At 44.9% G+C, this 14708-nt stretch overlaps 1 protein-coding gene across 1 annotated transcript in view; it reads left to right on the forward strand.

Moving 5' to 3' along the window:
* LOC123992617 (serine/threonine-protein kinase NLK-like) overlaps positions 1-14708 on the forward strand; it is a 100335-nt gene that overhangs the window by 37188 nt on the left and 48439 nt on the right. Inside the window, exons 2-3 of the mRNA XM_046293904.1 lie at positions 619-748; positions 953-1008. Of these exons, the coding sequence (XP_046149860.1) occupies positions 619-748; positions 953-1008 (186 nt within the window). The remainder of the gene's footprint in view (positions 1-618; positions 749-952; positions 1009-14708) is intronic.

The raw sequence follows: 14708 nt of genomic DNA on the forward strand, positions 1-14708 counted from the left end.
GCTTAACCAAAGCAGCACCCCTGCTAAGATGACAGTACCTCTAGTAGCGTAACCAAATCGCACCCCTGCTAAGATGACAGTACCTCTAGTGGCTTAACCAAAGCAGCACCCCTGCTAAGATGATAGTACCTCTAGTAGCTTAACCAAAGCAGCACCCTTGCTAAGATGATAGTACCTCTAGTAGCTTAACCAAAGCAGCACCCTTGCTAAGATGATAGTACCTCTAGTAGCTTAACCAAAGCAGCACCCCTGCTAAGATGATAGTACCTCTAGTAGCTTAACCAAAGCAGCACCCCTGCTAAGATGACAGTACCTCTAGTAGCGTAACCAAATCGCACCCCTGCTAAGATGATAGTACCTTTAGTAGTGTAAACAAAAATCACCCCTGCTAAGATGATAGTAGCACCCCTGCACTTATTGCTCTCATTGCACTGTTAGTATTGATCATTTCTTTGGGACTATGCTTGTTTGTTCATGCTATTGTTTTTAATCCCTTATTGTATTCCCACTCACTCTGAATAAGGGACCAGGCAGCAACTACATGACTATGACAGGAGCTTGCTGTGTGCTGTCTGTGAGGGTCTCGTCTCATACTCTGATCCTCTTCCTCCACTCCAGGTCAGTGACAGACCCCCGGGATGGAAAGCGCGTCGCCCTCAAAAAGATGCCCAACGTCTTCCAGAACCTCGTCTCCTGTAAGAGGGTCTTCCGCGAGCTGAAGATGCTGTGCTTCTTCAAACATGATAATGTGAGTGGGTGGACAGCCTCCCTCCTCCCACCTCAATGTCAATGCCCTCCCCTCTTTTGATCCCTCCCTCTTTCCTTCTCTTCCACCTGTCACCGCCGAACCTTGTTTCTTCCTCTCTGTCCTTTCCTATTCTCTCTCTCTCTCTCTGATCCCTCTCACCCTCCGCTCCCTACATACGTGCCTGACCTCCTCTCCTCTCCACAGGTGCTCTCGGCTCTCGACATCCTACAGCCTCCACACATCGACTACTTTGAGGAAATGTATCCTTAGACTGGCCACAATGTCATTGGTTATGTGGCCTTTATTCATCAAACCCCTTCCTTCTAGTCTCACAATCGTAGGCGTTTAAAAGAACCTCTTGCACATATTCCATGCAATTTTTTTAAGCAGCTTTGTTAGCTATCAGTGAATCTCCCAGGCTGCTGGTTCGTTCCACAGATTAAAGAGGACAGACTTGTTTGCTGTAGATTAAATCTGACCTTGTTGCATTGTTTAGATGGGAGGTCTTGTGTTGTGTCATTGCTGCTAAATTGGCTCAGCCCGTATGGAGTCAGTCCAGATCCAGTCTGAGACCTGCTGGAGATTGTAGACTCTCTCTCTCTATCACCTATTCCCAGTGAAGTCTATGTCTGCTGGGGTTGTTAAAATGGTGAGATTTTACTGAGCTGTCTCATTGACATTATTTTGCCTCCAGGAGTGACAGTTGGGGCGTGGGAGGAGACCGGAGGCAAGGAGCTGTGCTTGCTGATTCAGTGGGAGATAGATAGGGATGATCTACTAGCAGGTAGCATCTACCTCCTTTTCACTCTTATAGGCGGTTGGGGGGTGGTAGTTTGGCTGTTTGTTTACCCACCGCTATCCCCCATATTGGTGCTCATCAGTCGACAGCACTATCAGTTGGAATCGGGTGACTGACTAACTGACTATGGCCTTGGAAAAACGAGTTGAGCCTGCTCCCATTCTGCATGTTCAGGGTGAAGGGAAAGGCACAAGCCTGTCACCGACACCTTTAGTTATCTTTTCCTTGGCGTCCCGGCATTTAACTGCCTAATGGTTTATTTTGAGTGGAGGAGGATGAGGAGGGCGGATGGAGGGAAGGAGTGTAAAACGTTGACACGTCCCATTTAGTTTCCTTTCGTATTTCTAATATTTCCTTGATGGGCTGGAATTGGAGGAATGAGGTTTGAGGCTTTCCGAGCTTTCTTGGTAATCTAGCATATAATTTAATCATCCAAATTACACGCTGCTCCCCCGTATTGAACTGGCTCCCGGTCACTCCATATGCTCTTATAAGCCCTTCCCTATTTTAGATCTCTCTAAACCAAGTGGGCTTTCTTTGATTCTGTCTTGGCAGCCTTTCTAGTGAATTATGAGAGAAAGAATAGAAACAAAACCCACTTTGTCTTTATTAGCTGAGAGATTTATTTACCTCTGTATTTTTTGACGTTACTCATTCGTCATAGTGATTATTTTCTTTGCTCTTAAATGTGTGACATTCTGCTGCTTTTGGACTCAATGGAAGCCCCTAAATAGTGTACTGTACATCAGCGTTTCTCTGTGTGCTTTTTGATACTAGAATATACAACAACAAGAACGACTGGGATATATGCTGTGCTCTCGCGTGCAACTTCTGCCTTTGAGAGTGTTAGTGGGAGTGGTGGCATATTGAACTCAGGCGGTTTATTTGAAGGCAGGCAGGATCCCTATCTTTCTCTCCACTCTCTCTCTTTCTCTCTCTCCTTTTCTATCTCTCATTCTCTCTCTCTCATGGCATGTTTAGCAAAGCAAGGGAGATGAGGATGTTGGGGAGCTAGGAGGTTTTACCGGGAGTGTTGTCACACACCTCCCCTGGAAACGTTCCCATCTCCACAGACAGCAGGCAGGCAGGCATGCAGGCAGGGCCCTTGGCATGTGCTCTCTCTCTCTCTCTCTCTCTCTCTCTCTCTCTCTCTCTCTCTCTCACTCTCTCTCTCTCTCTCTCTCTCTCTCTCTCTCTCTCTCTCTCTCTCTCTCTCTCTCTCTCTCTATCTATCTATCTCTTTATCTTCCTGTCTCTCTCTGTGTGTGTCTCTCTTTCTGTCTATTTGCTTTGTTAAAATCCCCAGCTACAATAAATGCAGCCTCAGGATATATGGTTTCCAGTTTACATAGAGTCCAGTTAAGTTCCTTGTGTGCCAGCTTGGTGTCTGCTTGAGGGGGAATGTACACCCTGTGACGATAACTGACGAGAATTCTCTTGGAAGGTAATATGGCCGGCATTTGATTGTAAAGAATTCTAGGTCGGGTGAGCAGAAGGACTTGAGTTCCTGTATGTTGTTATGATTACACCATGAGTGTAAGTCGTTATTCATAAACACCCCCGCCCTTCCTCTTCCCAGAGAGGTGTTTATCTCTGTTGGCGCGATGCATGGAGAAGCCCAGTGGCTGAACCGATTCTGACAACATATCCAGAGAGGGCCATGTTTCCATAAAACAGAGAATGTTACAATCTCTGATGTCTCTCTGGAAAGCAACCCTTGCTCGAATTATGTCTACCTTGTTGTCAAGAGACTGGACATTGGTGAGTAGTATACTCGGGAGCGGTGGGCAATGTGCACGTCTACGGAGCCTGACCAGGAGGCCGGTCCATCCACCGCTTAGATTCATTGTCCTGGGTGGTGGTTCAAACTGATGCTTCAGGAAAGTCGTATTCCTGGTCGTAATGTTGGTACGTTGACGTCGCTCTTATATCCAATAGTTCATCCCAGCTGTATGTAATTAGATTTAAGATTTCCTGGGGTAACAATGTAAGAAATAATACATAAAAAATAAAATACTGCAAGTTTCCTAAGGACTCGATGCGAGGCGACCATCTCTGTCAGCACCATCTTTTGAAGGTCAGATAGAGGAGAGGCGTTGTATTGTGAGGTGTTGTTTTATTAGTGTTGTTTTATTAGTGTTTTAAAGCTTATTTTGCTGTTTGCCAGAGTCATTTCAGATGGAATCGAGTTTCATGTGATCATGGCTCTGTATAATACTGTTGCCTTGAATTTGGGGACTGTGAAGAGACTCCTGGTGGGGTAAGTACGTATTTTAGAGATATAGGTAAGTGCATTATTCAAACAATTTGGACATTTCAATACAATAACATTTCTCACAAAAAAAATCATTTGTTAGTTCTGTATGTAAAGCTAAGCGGAAAGTGTGCAGCTCTGTTTTGAGCCAGCTGCAGCTTCTTCTTTTTTTATAACAGATCCTCCCCATCTTCACAACAACTTTGTCAATATGACTTGACCATAATAATTGACCATCCAATGTTATACCTAGGATTTTAGCTTCCTCAACTTACTCAATGGTCACACCATGTCTACACAACTCCAGTTGAGGTTTAGGTCTCAGAGAATGTTTTGAACCAAATACTTTGCTTTTAGATTTAGTTATATTTAAGAGCAGTTCTGAAACTGACTGTAACTCCTTATTTAGAATTTCAGAGCTCACTGGCTTTGGGTGCTGACATGTAGCGTTTGGAATGATCCGCATACATAGTTATTCTACACTGAACAAAAATATAAACACAACATGCAACAATTTCAAAGATTTTATACTTTGGTATATGTTATGATAGCAACGTATGCTAAAGCTTGTATTCAACGCAGTTCCAGCCAGCACAGCTCGCCGACTGTCATGGAAACCTGGCTAGCTATATAGCTAGCAGCTAGGCTAACTGCTTCACTAAGCAGCAGCTCTTCAGACTTTAGGGTTTGGCAGTATCCCAGGACAGATAGTAGTGGTCCCAGCAACTGAGCATAACCCCATCACAATATTTAAATTAAACAGGTAGGTTAGTTAATAAATGTTTTTCTCTTCAAGAAATCACTTTTCCAGAAACTTTAAAAAACAAACCAAGCTCTCTAGTTTCGCGTTCAGCATGCAGCGCGCTCTGATGATGTTGCCCATATGCTTAGTGACGTGGACACAAGGAATTTGAAGCTCTCGACCCGCTCCTCTACAGCCCTGTCGATGGGGCCGTGCTCGGCCCTCCGTTTCAGCTCCTTTGTCTTGCTGACGTTGTGGGAAAGGTTGATGTCATGGCCCCACACTGCCAGGTCACTGACGTGGTCACTGTCGTGTTGTCAGCAAACAGCAAAATATTTAGTTGCAGATGCAACCAAATTGGTTGTAGTTTAGAGCCCTGGTAGGGGTTGAGGCCTGTAGCTCTGCTAACTTGTGATAATGTCCTCTGTGGGGTTTGGTGTGCATGCTTTTTTTCTCTGTACTTTTGTGGAGGGTTAGCACCCCCTCATCTCATTCTGCAGCCTGGTTAACAAGGTTAACATGCGACCAGAATGTATTTTATTTTACCACCTACCAACACCCTTACTAGTCCGGCTAAAAACTACTTCACTCTCTCATCTCACCATTTTTGTTCAGAGGTCAACTTTATGGTCTTCCACTAAGGGTTATCTCCAGAGTTATCTGAGCGTGTCTCTACCTGACGTGTCTCTACTTGACCCCAGTCTTTATCTTTACCATGGCAGTCCTTGACTATGTTCATTACCTCACACACACACACACACACACACACACACACACACACACACACGCACGCACACACACACACACACACACACACACACACACACACACACACACACACACACACACACACACACACACACACACACACACACACACACACACACATACACACACACACACACACATCATGGAAGGCTAGTGAATTACTGACACAGCAACAGGCTATTTATAGACCTCAACGTGACATGGCATGGGGCTATCACAACCTGCCAAGAAAACGAGAGTGAGAGAGCATGTTCAAGGCAACCACATGCCTGCCTGCTTTACAGGAGTTTGTTATGGAGAGTTTCACATTGTCAGGAAACTTGGACTTGGCTATTGAATCTAATCCCCAGGCTTATGTTTGGTTGACCACTGCTGTTTCTATTTTCTAGAATTCCTAGAAATACCCCTCTGAAAAATGATATTATCCTGCTGAAATGTCTTACTGAAATACCTATTCTGGAAATGGGTGGCTAATCTGAATAGGCTCTGTAGCTCTGAGTAGTGTGGTGTGTTTGACTGAGGTCTGACAGCATCTATGTGTCAGATATATAGTGAGTCATTTGCTGTTCTGGAAGTGACTGTACCTATTTTCATATAAAGGTCTCTGCTGAAGTTGCTTGCGTGCATGTATGAATGAGAAGGAGCGAGAGGTCTGACACACCCCTTCTGTCTTTTGTGTGTGTGCGTGTGTTTATTAAGCACCCACGGTAGAGTACTGTAGGCTGGTGTGGGCTCCGTATTGGTCTGCTCTGTCAGAACAGGAATATGAATGTGATCTCCACATATCTACAAGCTGGTTATTATGTAGAGGGGGTGATTTTAATCAGGTAGCATATTAGAGTGAATACACTCTTCTATCCAAACACACAGTTAGACATGCGTAGCCCGGTAATAATTAAACTGCTCCTGACACAGGAAGACATGATTACAGTCTGATGCACTACACAGAGGAAGAAGGGAGGGACACTCACAGGCAATTAGATTAAATGTAAATATGGATTTAGGAAGACGTTTCAGGTGCTTCATTACATTACTTCTATTGCTCATGGTCGTTATTATGAAATGGATGGACATGCTTGGATTTTCATCATGAAACCAAATGACTCATCCCAATGCACAGTGCCATACAATAGGAGGATGTGTCGTGTTCTGCTACAATGTGACCTTTAATGGAGGGGGGTTCTCATCTTCCACTGTCATTTAAACAGGGGAAACCCGAAGAGGTCTGAAAATGTCTCTTAGGTTTCCCCTTACCTCACCTTGCCAATGTGTGTTTACATTAGTACTTTGCCTCTTCCCTCCCTCTCCTCTCTTCTGTGGGTTAGTCATACGGGGAGGGGGAGGGGTGACACCTTGACATACAGCAGACCCCAGGTGCCTCTCTGCCATTTCCCACTTCTCAATGCGTTGGTTGGCATAGTAACAGGTAACCAGAGCCCTCTGGGAGTGTGTTCTGCGCCAGGTCACATGGTTAAAAGGGGAAGGATTGCTCACAGGTGGCCAAGCCAGGGATGCCATAGCCGACACAGACTAACCCAACTAGTTTATACACAGAATAATACTGGAGCTTCAGTGTAGAAGTATATAACGAGCTACCTTAGTTCACAGGCATCTACCCTTTATATACAGTTGAAGTCAGAAGTTTACATACACTTAGGTTGGAGTCATTAAAACTTGTTTTTCAATCACTCCACAAATTTCTTCTTAACAAACTATAGTATTTGCAAGTCGGTTAGGACATCTACTGTGTGCATGACACAAGTAATTTTTCCAACAATTGTTTACAGACAGAATATTTCACATATAATTCACTGTTTCACAATTCTAGTGGGTCAGAAGTTTACATATACTAAGTTGACTGTCCCTTTTAACAGCTTGGAAAATTCCAGAAAATTATGTCACGGCTTTAGAAGCTTCTGATAGGCTAATTGACATCAAGTCAATTGGAGGTGTACCTGTGGATGTATTTCAAGGCATACCTTCAAACTCAGTGCCTCTTTGCTTGACATAATGGGAAAATCAAAAGAAATCAGCAAAGACCTCCACAAGAAAATCAGCAAAAATAAATTGTAGACCTCCACAAGTCTGGTTCATCCTTGGGAGCAATTTCCAAACACCTGAAGGTACCACGTTCATCTGTACAAACAATAGTACGCAAGTATAAACTAGAGGTCGACCGATTATGATTTATCAACGCCGATACCGATACCGATTGTTGGAGGACCAAAAAAGCCAATGCCGATTTAAAAAAAAACATTTATTAGTAATAATGACAATTACAACAATCCTGAATGAACACTTATTTTAACTTAATATAATACATCAATAAAATCAATTTAGCCTCAAGTAAACTATGAAACATGTTCAATTTGTTTTAAATAATGCAGAAACAAAGTGTTGGAGAAGAAAATAAAAGTGCAATATGTGCTATGTAAGAAAGCTAATGTTTCAGTTCCTTGCTCAGAACATGAGAACATATGAAAGCTGGTGGTTCCTTTTAACATGAGTCTTCAATATTCCCAGGTAAGAATATTTTAGGTTGTAGTTATTATAGGAATTATAGGACTATTTCCCTCTATACCATTTGTATTGAATTAACATTTGACTATTGTATGTTCTTATAAATCAAATCAAATCTAATTTTATTTGTCACATACACATGGTTAGCAGATGTTAATGCGAGTGTAGCGAAATGCTTGTGCTTCTAGTTCCGACAATGCAGTAATAACCAACTAGTAATCTAGCTAACAATTACAAAACTACTGTCTTATACACAGTGTAAGGGGATAAAGAATATGTACATAAGGATATATGAATGAGTGATGGTTCAGAGCAGCATAGGCAAGATACAGTAGATGGTATCGAGTACAGTATATACATATGAGATGAGTATGTAAACAAAGTGGCATAGTTAAAGTGGCTAGTGATACATGTATTACATAAGGATGCAGTCGATGATATAGAGTACAGTATATACGTATGCATATGAGATGAATAATGTAGGGTAAGTAACATTATATAAGGTAGCATTGTTTAAAGTGGCTAGTGATATATTTACATAATTTCCCATCAATTCCCATTACTAAAGTGGCTGGAGTTGAGTCAGTGTCAGTGTCAGTGTGTTGGCAGCAGCCACTCAATGTTAGTGGTGGCTGTTTAACAGTCTGATGGCCTTGAGATAGAAGCTGTTTTTCAGTCTCTCGGTTCCAGCTTTGATGCACCTGTACTGACCTCGCCTTCTGGATGATAGCGGGGTGAACAGGCAGTGGCTCGGGTGGTTGATGTCCTTGATGATCTTTATGGCCTTACTGTAACATCGGGTGGTGTAGGTGTCCTGGAGGGCAGGTAGTTTGCCCCCGGTGATGCGTTGTGCAGACCTCACTACCCTCTGGAGAGGCTTACGGTTGAGGGCGGAGCAGTTGCCATACCAGGCGGTGATACAGCCCGCCAGGATGCTCTGGATTGTGCATCTGTAGAAGTTTGTGAGTGCTTTTGGTGACAAGCCAAATTTCTTCAGCCTCCTGAGGTTGAAGAGGCGCTGCTGCGCCTTCTTCACGATGCTGTCTGTGTGAGTGGACCAATTCAGTTTGTCTGTGATGTGTATGCTGAGGAACTTAAAACTTGCTACCCTCTCCACTACTGTTCCATCGATGTGGATAGGGGGGTGTTCCCTCTGCTGTTTCCTGAAGTCCACAATCATCTCCTTAGTTTTGTTGATGTTGAGTGTGAGGTTATTTTCCTGACACCACACTCCGAGGGCCCTCACCTCCTCCCTGTAGGCCGTCTCGTCGTTGTTGGTAATCAAGCCTACCACTGTTGTGTCGTCCGCAAACTTGATGATTGAGTTGGAGGCGTGCGTGGCCACGCAGTCGTGGGTGAACAGGGAGTACAGGAGAGGGCTCAGAACGCACCCTTGTGGGGCCCCAGTGTTGAGGATCAGCGGGGAGGAGATGTTGTTGCCTACCATCACCACCTGGGGGCGGCCCGTCAGGAAGTCCAGTACCCGGTTGCACAGGGCGGGGTCGAGACCCAGGGTCTCGAACTTGATGACGAGCTTGGAGGGTACTATGGTGTTGAATGCCGAGCTGTAGTCGATGAACAGCATTCTCACATAGGTATTCCTCTTGTCCAGATGGGTTAGGGCAGTGTGCAGTGTGGTTGAGATTGCATCGTCTGTGGACCTATTTGGGCGGTAAGCAAATTGGAGTGGGTCTAGGGTGTCAGGTAGGGTGGAGGTGATATGGTCCTTGACTAGTCTCTCAAAGCACTTCATGATGACGGAAGTGAGTGCTACGGGGCGGTAGTCGTTTAGCTCAGTTACCTTAGCTTTCTTGGGAACAGGAACAATGGTGGCCCTCTTGAAGCATGTGGGAACAGCAGACTGGTATAGGGATTGATTGAATATGTCTGTAAACACACCGGCCAGCTGGTCTGCGCATGCTCTGAGGGTGCGGCTGGGGATGCCGTCTGGGCCTGCAGCCTTGCGAGGGTTAACACGTTTAAATGTCTTACTCACCTCGGCTGCAGTGAAGGAGAGACCGCATGTTTTCGTTGCAGGCCGTGTCAGTGGCACTGTATTGTCTTCGAAGCGGGCAAAAAAGTTATTTAGTCTGCCTGGGAGCAAGACATCCTGGTCCGTGACTGGGCTGGATTTCTTCTTGTAGTCTGTGAATGACTGTAGACCCTGCAACATGCCTCTTGTGACTGAGCCGTTGAATTGAGATTCTACTTTGTCTCTGTACTGACGCTTAGCTTGTTTGATAGCCTTGCGGAGGGAATAGCTGCACTGTTTGTATTCGGTCATGTTACCAGACACCTTGCCCTGATTAAAAGCAGTGGTTCGCGCTTTCAGTTTCACGCGAATGCTGCCATCAATCCACGGTTTCTGGTTAGGGCATGTTGCTATGGGAATGACATCTTCAACGCACATTCTAATGAACTCGCACACCGAATCAGCGTATTCGTCAATATTGTAATCTGACGCAATACGAAACATATCCCAGTCCACGTGATGGAAGCAGTCTTGGAGTGTGGAGTCAGCTTGGTCGGACCAGCGTTGGACAGACCTCAGCGTGGGAGCCTCTTGTTTTAGTTTCTGTCTGTAGGCAGGTATCAACAAAATGGAGTCGTGGTCAGCTTTTCCGAAAGGGGGCGGGGCAGGGCCTTATATGCGTCGCGGAAGTTAGAGTAACAATGATCCAAGGTTTTTCCACCCCTGGTTGTGCAATCGATATGCTGATAAAATTTAGGGAGTCTTGTTTTCAGATTAGCCTTGTTAAAATCCCCAGCTACAATGAATGCAGCCTCCGGATAAATGGTTTCCAGTTTGCAAAGAGTTAAATAAAGTTCGTTCAGAGCCATCGATGTGTCTGCTTGGGGGGGATATATACGGCTGTGATTATAATTGAAGAGAATTCTCTTGGTAGATAATGCGGTCTACATTTGATTGTGAGGAATTCTAAATCAGGTGAACATAAGGATTTGAGTTCCTGTATGTTTCTTTCATCACACCATGTCTCGTTAGCCATAAGGCATACGCCCCCGCCCCTCTTATTACCAGAAAGATGTCTGTTTCTGTCGGCGCGATGCTTGGAGAAACCCGTTGGCTTCACCGCCTCGGATAGCGTCTCTCCAGTGAGCCATGTTTCCGTGAAGCAAAGAACGTTACAGTCTCTGATGTCCCTCTGGAATGCTACCCTTGCTCGGATTTTATCAACCTTGTTGTCAAGAGCCTGGACATTGGCAAGAAGAATGCTAGGGAGTGGTGCACGGTGTGCCCGTCTCCGGAGTCTGACCAGAAGACCGCCTCGTTTCCCTCTTTTTCGGAGTCGTTTTTTGGGGTCGCTGCATGGGATCCATTCCGCTGTCCTGTTTGAAAGGCAGAACACAGGATCCGCGTTGCGAAAAACATATTCTTGGTCGTACTGATGGGGAGTTGACGCTGATCTTATATTCAGTAGTTCTTCTCGACTGTATGTAATGAAACCTAAGATGACCTGGGGTACTAATGTAAGAAATAACACGTAAAAAAAACAAAAAACTGCATAGTTTCCTAGAAACGCGAAGCGAGGCGGCCATCTCTGTCGGCGCCGGAAACGTATAGTATTGCCAGTGTAACAGTATAGCGTCTGTCCCTCTCCTCGCTCCTCCCTGGGCTCGAACCAGCAACACAACGTCAACAGCCACCATCGAAGCAGTGTCACCCATCTAGAGCAAGGGGAACAACTACTAGAAGGCTCAGAGCGAGTGACGTTTGAAACGCTATTAACGCGCGCTAACTAGCTAGCCATTTCACTTCGGTTACACCAGGCTCATCTCGGGTGCTGGGGATCCTGGCGCCCTCAAGCACCAGGGGGAGGAAGAGCGGGAGCAGGCGTGACACTCCATTCTTGTTGTAAAATGGAGTAGCAGAAACTGATCCCCAGTTTCTCATCCATTCCTCTCCTCATACTGTAGGTTACTCTGCTCCATCCCCATCACTCCTCTGAATGACTAGAGGTGTCCAGAGCCCCAGTGGCTGGTGTTCTGTCTCTCTCTCTCACTATCAATCAGGGCATGCCTTTGTACCCGGAAAGAGAGAGAGCCTTGTTATTGTCACCACAGCAGCACAGCAGAGAGAGAGTCAACCATCACCAAGCGAACATGGGCCACAGAGGAAAGAGTGTAGTTTGCATTTCAGCGGAGCAATCAAGCATGCAGATGATTTGCATGAGGATAATTATACAGTATTAGAGACAGGACAAAAGTCATCTGTTCCCTGCCCTGTCACTGATACAATTGAGGGAATTTTTCATCTGTGCATTGTTGGCAATGATGAGTTGGTTCATACATGAATTGTCAGACTATTTTACCTTTTGCGTGGTATTTAAAAACTATTATTGAAAATATATGTTGTCATTATTAGCCATTGTCACTTTGAGATGTCATGGATGCATAGCTAAATATAATTAGCTCCCACATGGGGTGTCCTTCCCCCGTGGTGTGTCATGGCATGGCTCTAAATTTAGACCACTTTAACAAAATATGAATGATTAATAAATGTTTAAGGCTATACCCTGCATGTCTCTTGCTGGAGAAGCCATACACTATTTATAATGGAGAGTGAGAGTATATACTGTTGGTGAGACGCAGGGTGGCAATTAAGCATTTAGTTTTATCAAGCAGAAAGGAAGCATCTGGAGCCGTGCCCACGCCAGATAGATGGATCCTTGGCCCCTGGGCCTCATGTTCTCCAATGTGGTGTGGCAGGTTGGCACTTCTCTTCTCCATGTGTCAGAGACGCTAGCAGAGAGGAGATAGGGTAGAAGTTTGCAAGGGAGAGGCCTTGTGATAGAGAGGGAGTGTGTGAGGCAAGGGAGAGGCCTTGTGATAGAGAGGGAGTGTGTGAGGCAAGGGAGAGGCCTTGTGATAGAGAGGGAGTGTGTGAGGCAAGGGAGAGGCCTTGTGATAGAGAGGGAGTGTGTGAGGCAAGGGAGAGGCCTTGTGATAGAGAGGGAGTGTGTGAGGCAAGGGAGAGGCCTTATGATAGAGAGAGGGAGGGAGTGTTAGGAAGAGGTGTTACTGTTAAAGGAAGGGAGTGTTAGGAAGAGGTGTTACTGTTAAAGGAAGGAGTGTTTAAGTGAGAGCCTTGTGATGGAGGGAGTGTGTGAGGCAAGGGAGAGGCCTTATGATAGAGAGAGGGAGGGAGTGTTAGGAAGAGGTGTTACTGTTAAAGGAAGGAGTGTTTAAGTGAGAGCCTTGTGATGGAGGGAGTGTGTGAGGCAAGTGATAAAATACAGAGGAAGCGAGGGGTGAAGGGTAAAGGCACATACAGTTGAAGTCAGAAGTTTACATACACTTATGTTGGAGTCATTAAAACTAGTTTTTCAACCACTTTTTCTACTTCTTGTTAACAAACTATAGTTTTGGTTAGGGCATCTACTTTGTGCATGACACAAGTAATTTTTCCAACAATTGTTTGCAGACAGATTATTTCACGTATAATTGACTGTATCACAATTCCAGTATGTCCAAAGTTTACATATACTAAGTTGACAGTGGCTAATTGACATAATTTGAGTCAATTGTAGGTGTACCTGTGGATGTATTTCAAGGCCTAACTTCAAACTCAGTGCCTCAACAATAGTACACAAGTATAAACACCATAAGACCACACAGCCGTCATACCGCTCAGGAAGGAGACACGTTCAGTCTCCTAGAGATGAACGTACTTTGGTGCGAAAAGTGCAAATCTATCCCAGAACAACAGGAAAGGACCTTGTGAAGATGCTGGAGGAAACAGGTACAAAAGTATCTATATCCACAGTAAAACAAGTCCTATATCAGCAAGGATGAAGCTACTGCTCCAAACCGCCTTTATAAAAAGCAAGACTACGGTTTGCAGCTGCACATGGTGACAAAGACTGTACTTTTTGGAGAAATGTCCTCTGGTCTGATGAAACATAAATAGAACTGTTTGGTCATAATGACCATCGTTATGTTTGGAGGAAAAAGGGAGTGTCACGCCTTGACCTTAGAGAGCCTTTTTATTCCTCTATTTGGTTAGGTCAGAGTGTGATTTGGGTGGGAATTCTAGTTTGCCTATTTCTTTGTTTTTGGCCGAGTGTGGTTCCCAATCAGAGGCAGCTGTCTATCGTTGTCTCTGATTGGAAATCATTCTTAGGCAGCCTTTTTCCCACCTAATGTTGTGGGTAATTATTTGTTTTCTGCGAGTGTTTGTGTGCGCCTCAGTGGCGTCACGTTCGGATTCTGTTTACCTTTTTTTGTTGTGAGTGTTTCACTTTATTATAACCAACACAAAAACATCCTATGGCGATCTTCATTAGCATCGAAGAGCCCCTGTGATATGCAACTTTTCAGGAAGCTAGAAACCAATATACACAGGCAGTTAGAAAAGCCAAGGCTAGCTTTTTCAAGCAGAAATTTCCTTCCTGCAACACAAACTCAAAAAAGTTCTGGGACAATGTAAAGTCCATGGAGAATAAGAACACCTCCCAGCTGCCCACTGCACTGAGGATAGGAACCACTGTCACCCCTGATAAATCCACTACAATTGAGGATTTCAATAAGCATTTTTCTACGGCTGGCCGTGCTTTCCACCTGGCGACCCCTACCCCGGTCAACAGCACTGCACACCCCACAGCAACTCGCCCAAGCCTTCCCCATTTCTCCTTCTCCCAAATCCAGTCAGCTGATGTTCTGAAAGAGCTGCAAAATCTGGAACCCTACAAATCAGCCGGGCGAGACAATCTGGACACTTTATTTCTAAAATTATCTGCCGAAATTGTTGCAACCCCTATTACTAGCCTGTTCAACCTCTCTTTCGTGTCGTCTGAGATTCCCAAAGATTGGAAAGCAGCTGCCGTCATCCCCCTCTTCAAAGGGGGGGACACTCTTG

Source organism: Oncorhynchus gorbuscha, linkage group LG13 (genome assembly GCF_021184085.1).
Source record: "Oncorhynchus gorbuscha isolate QuinsamMale2020 ecotype Even-year linkage group LG13, OgorEven_v1.0, whole genome shotgun sequence".
Lineage (NCBI taxonomy): Eukaryota > Metazoa > Chordata > Actinopteri > Salmoniformes > Salmonidae > Oncorhynchus > Oncorhynchus gorbuscha.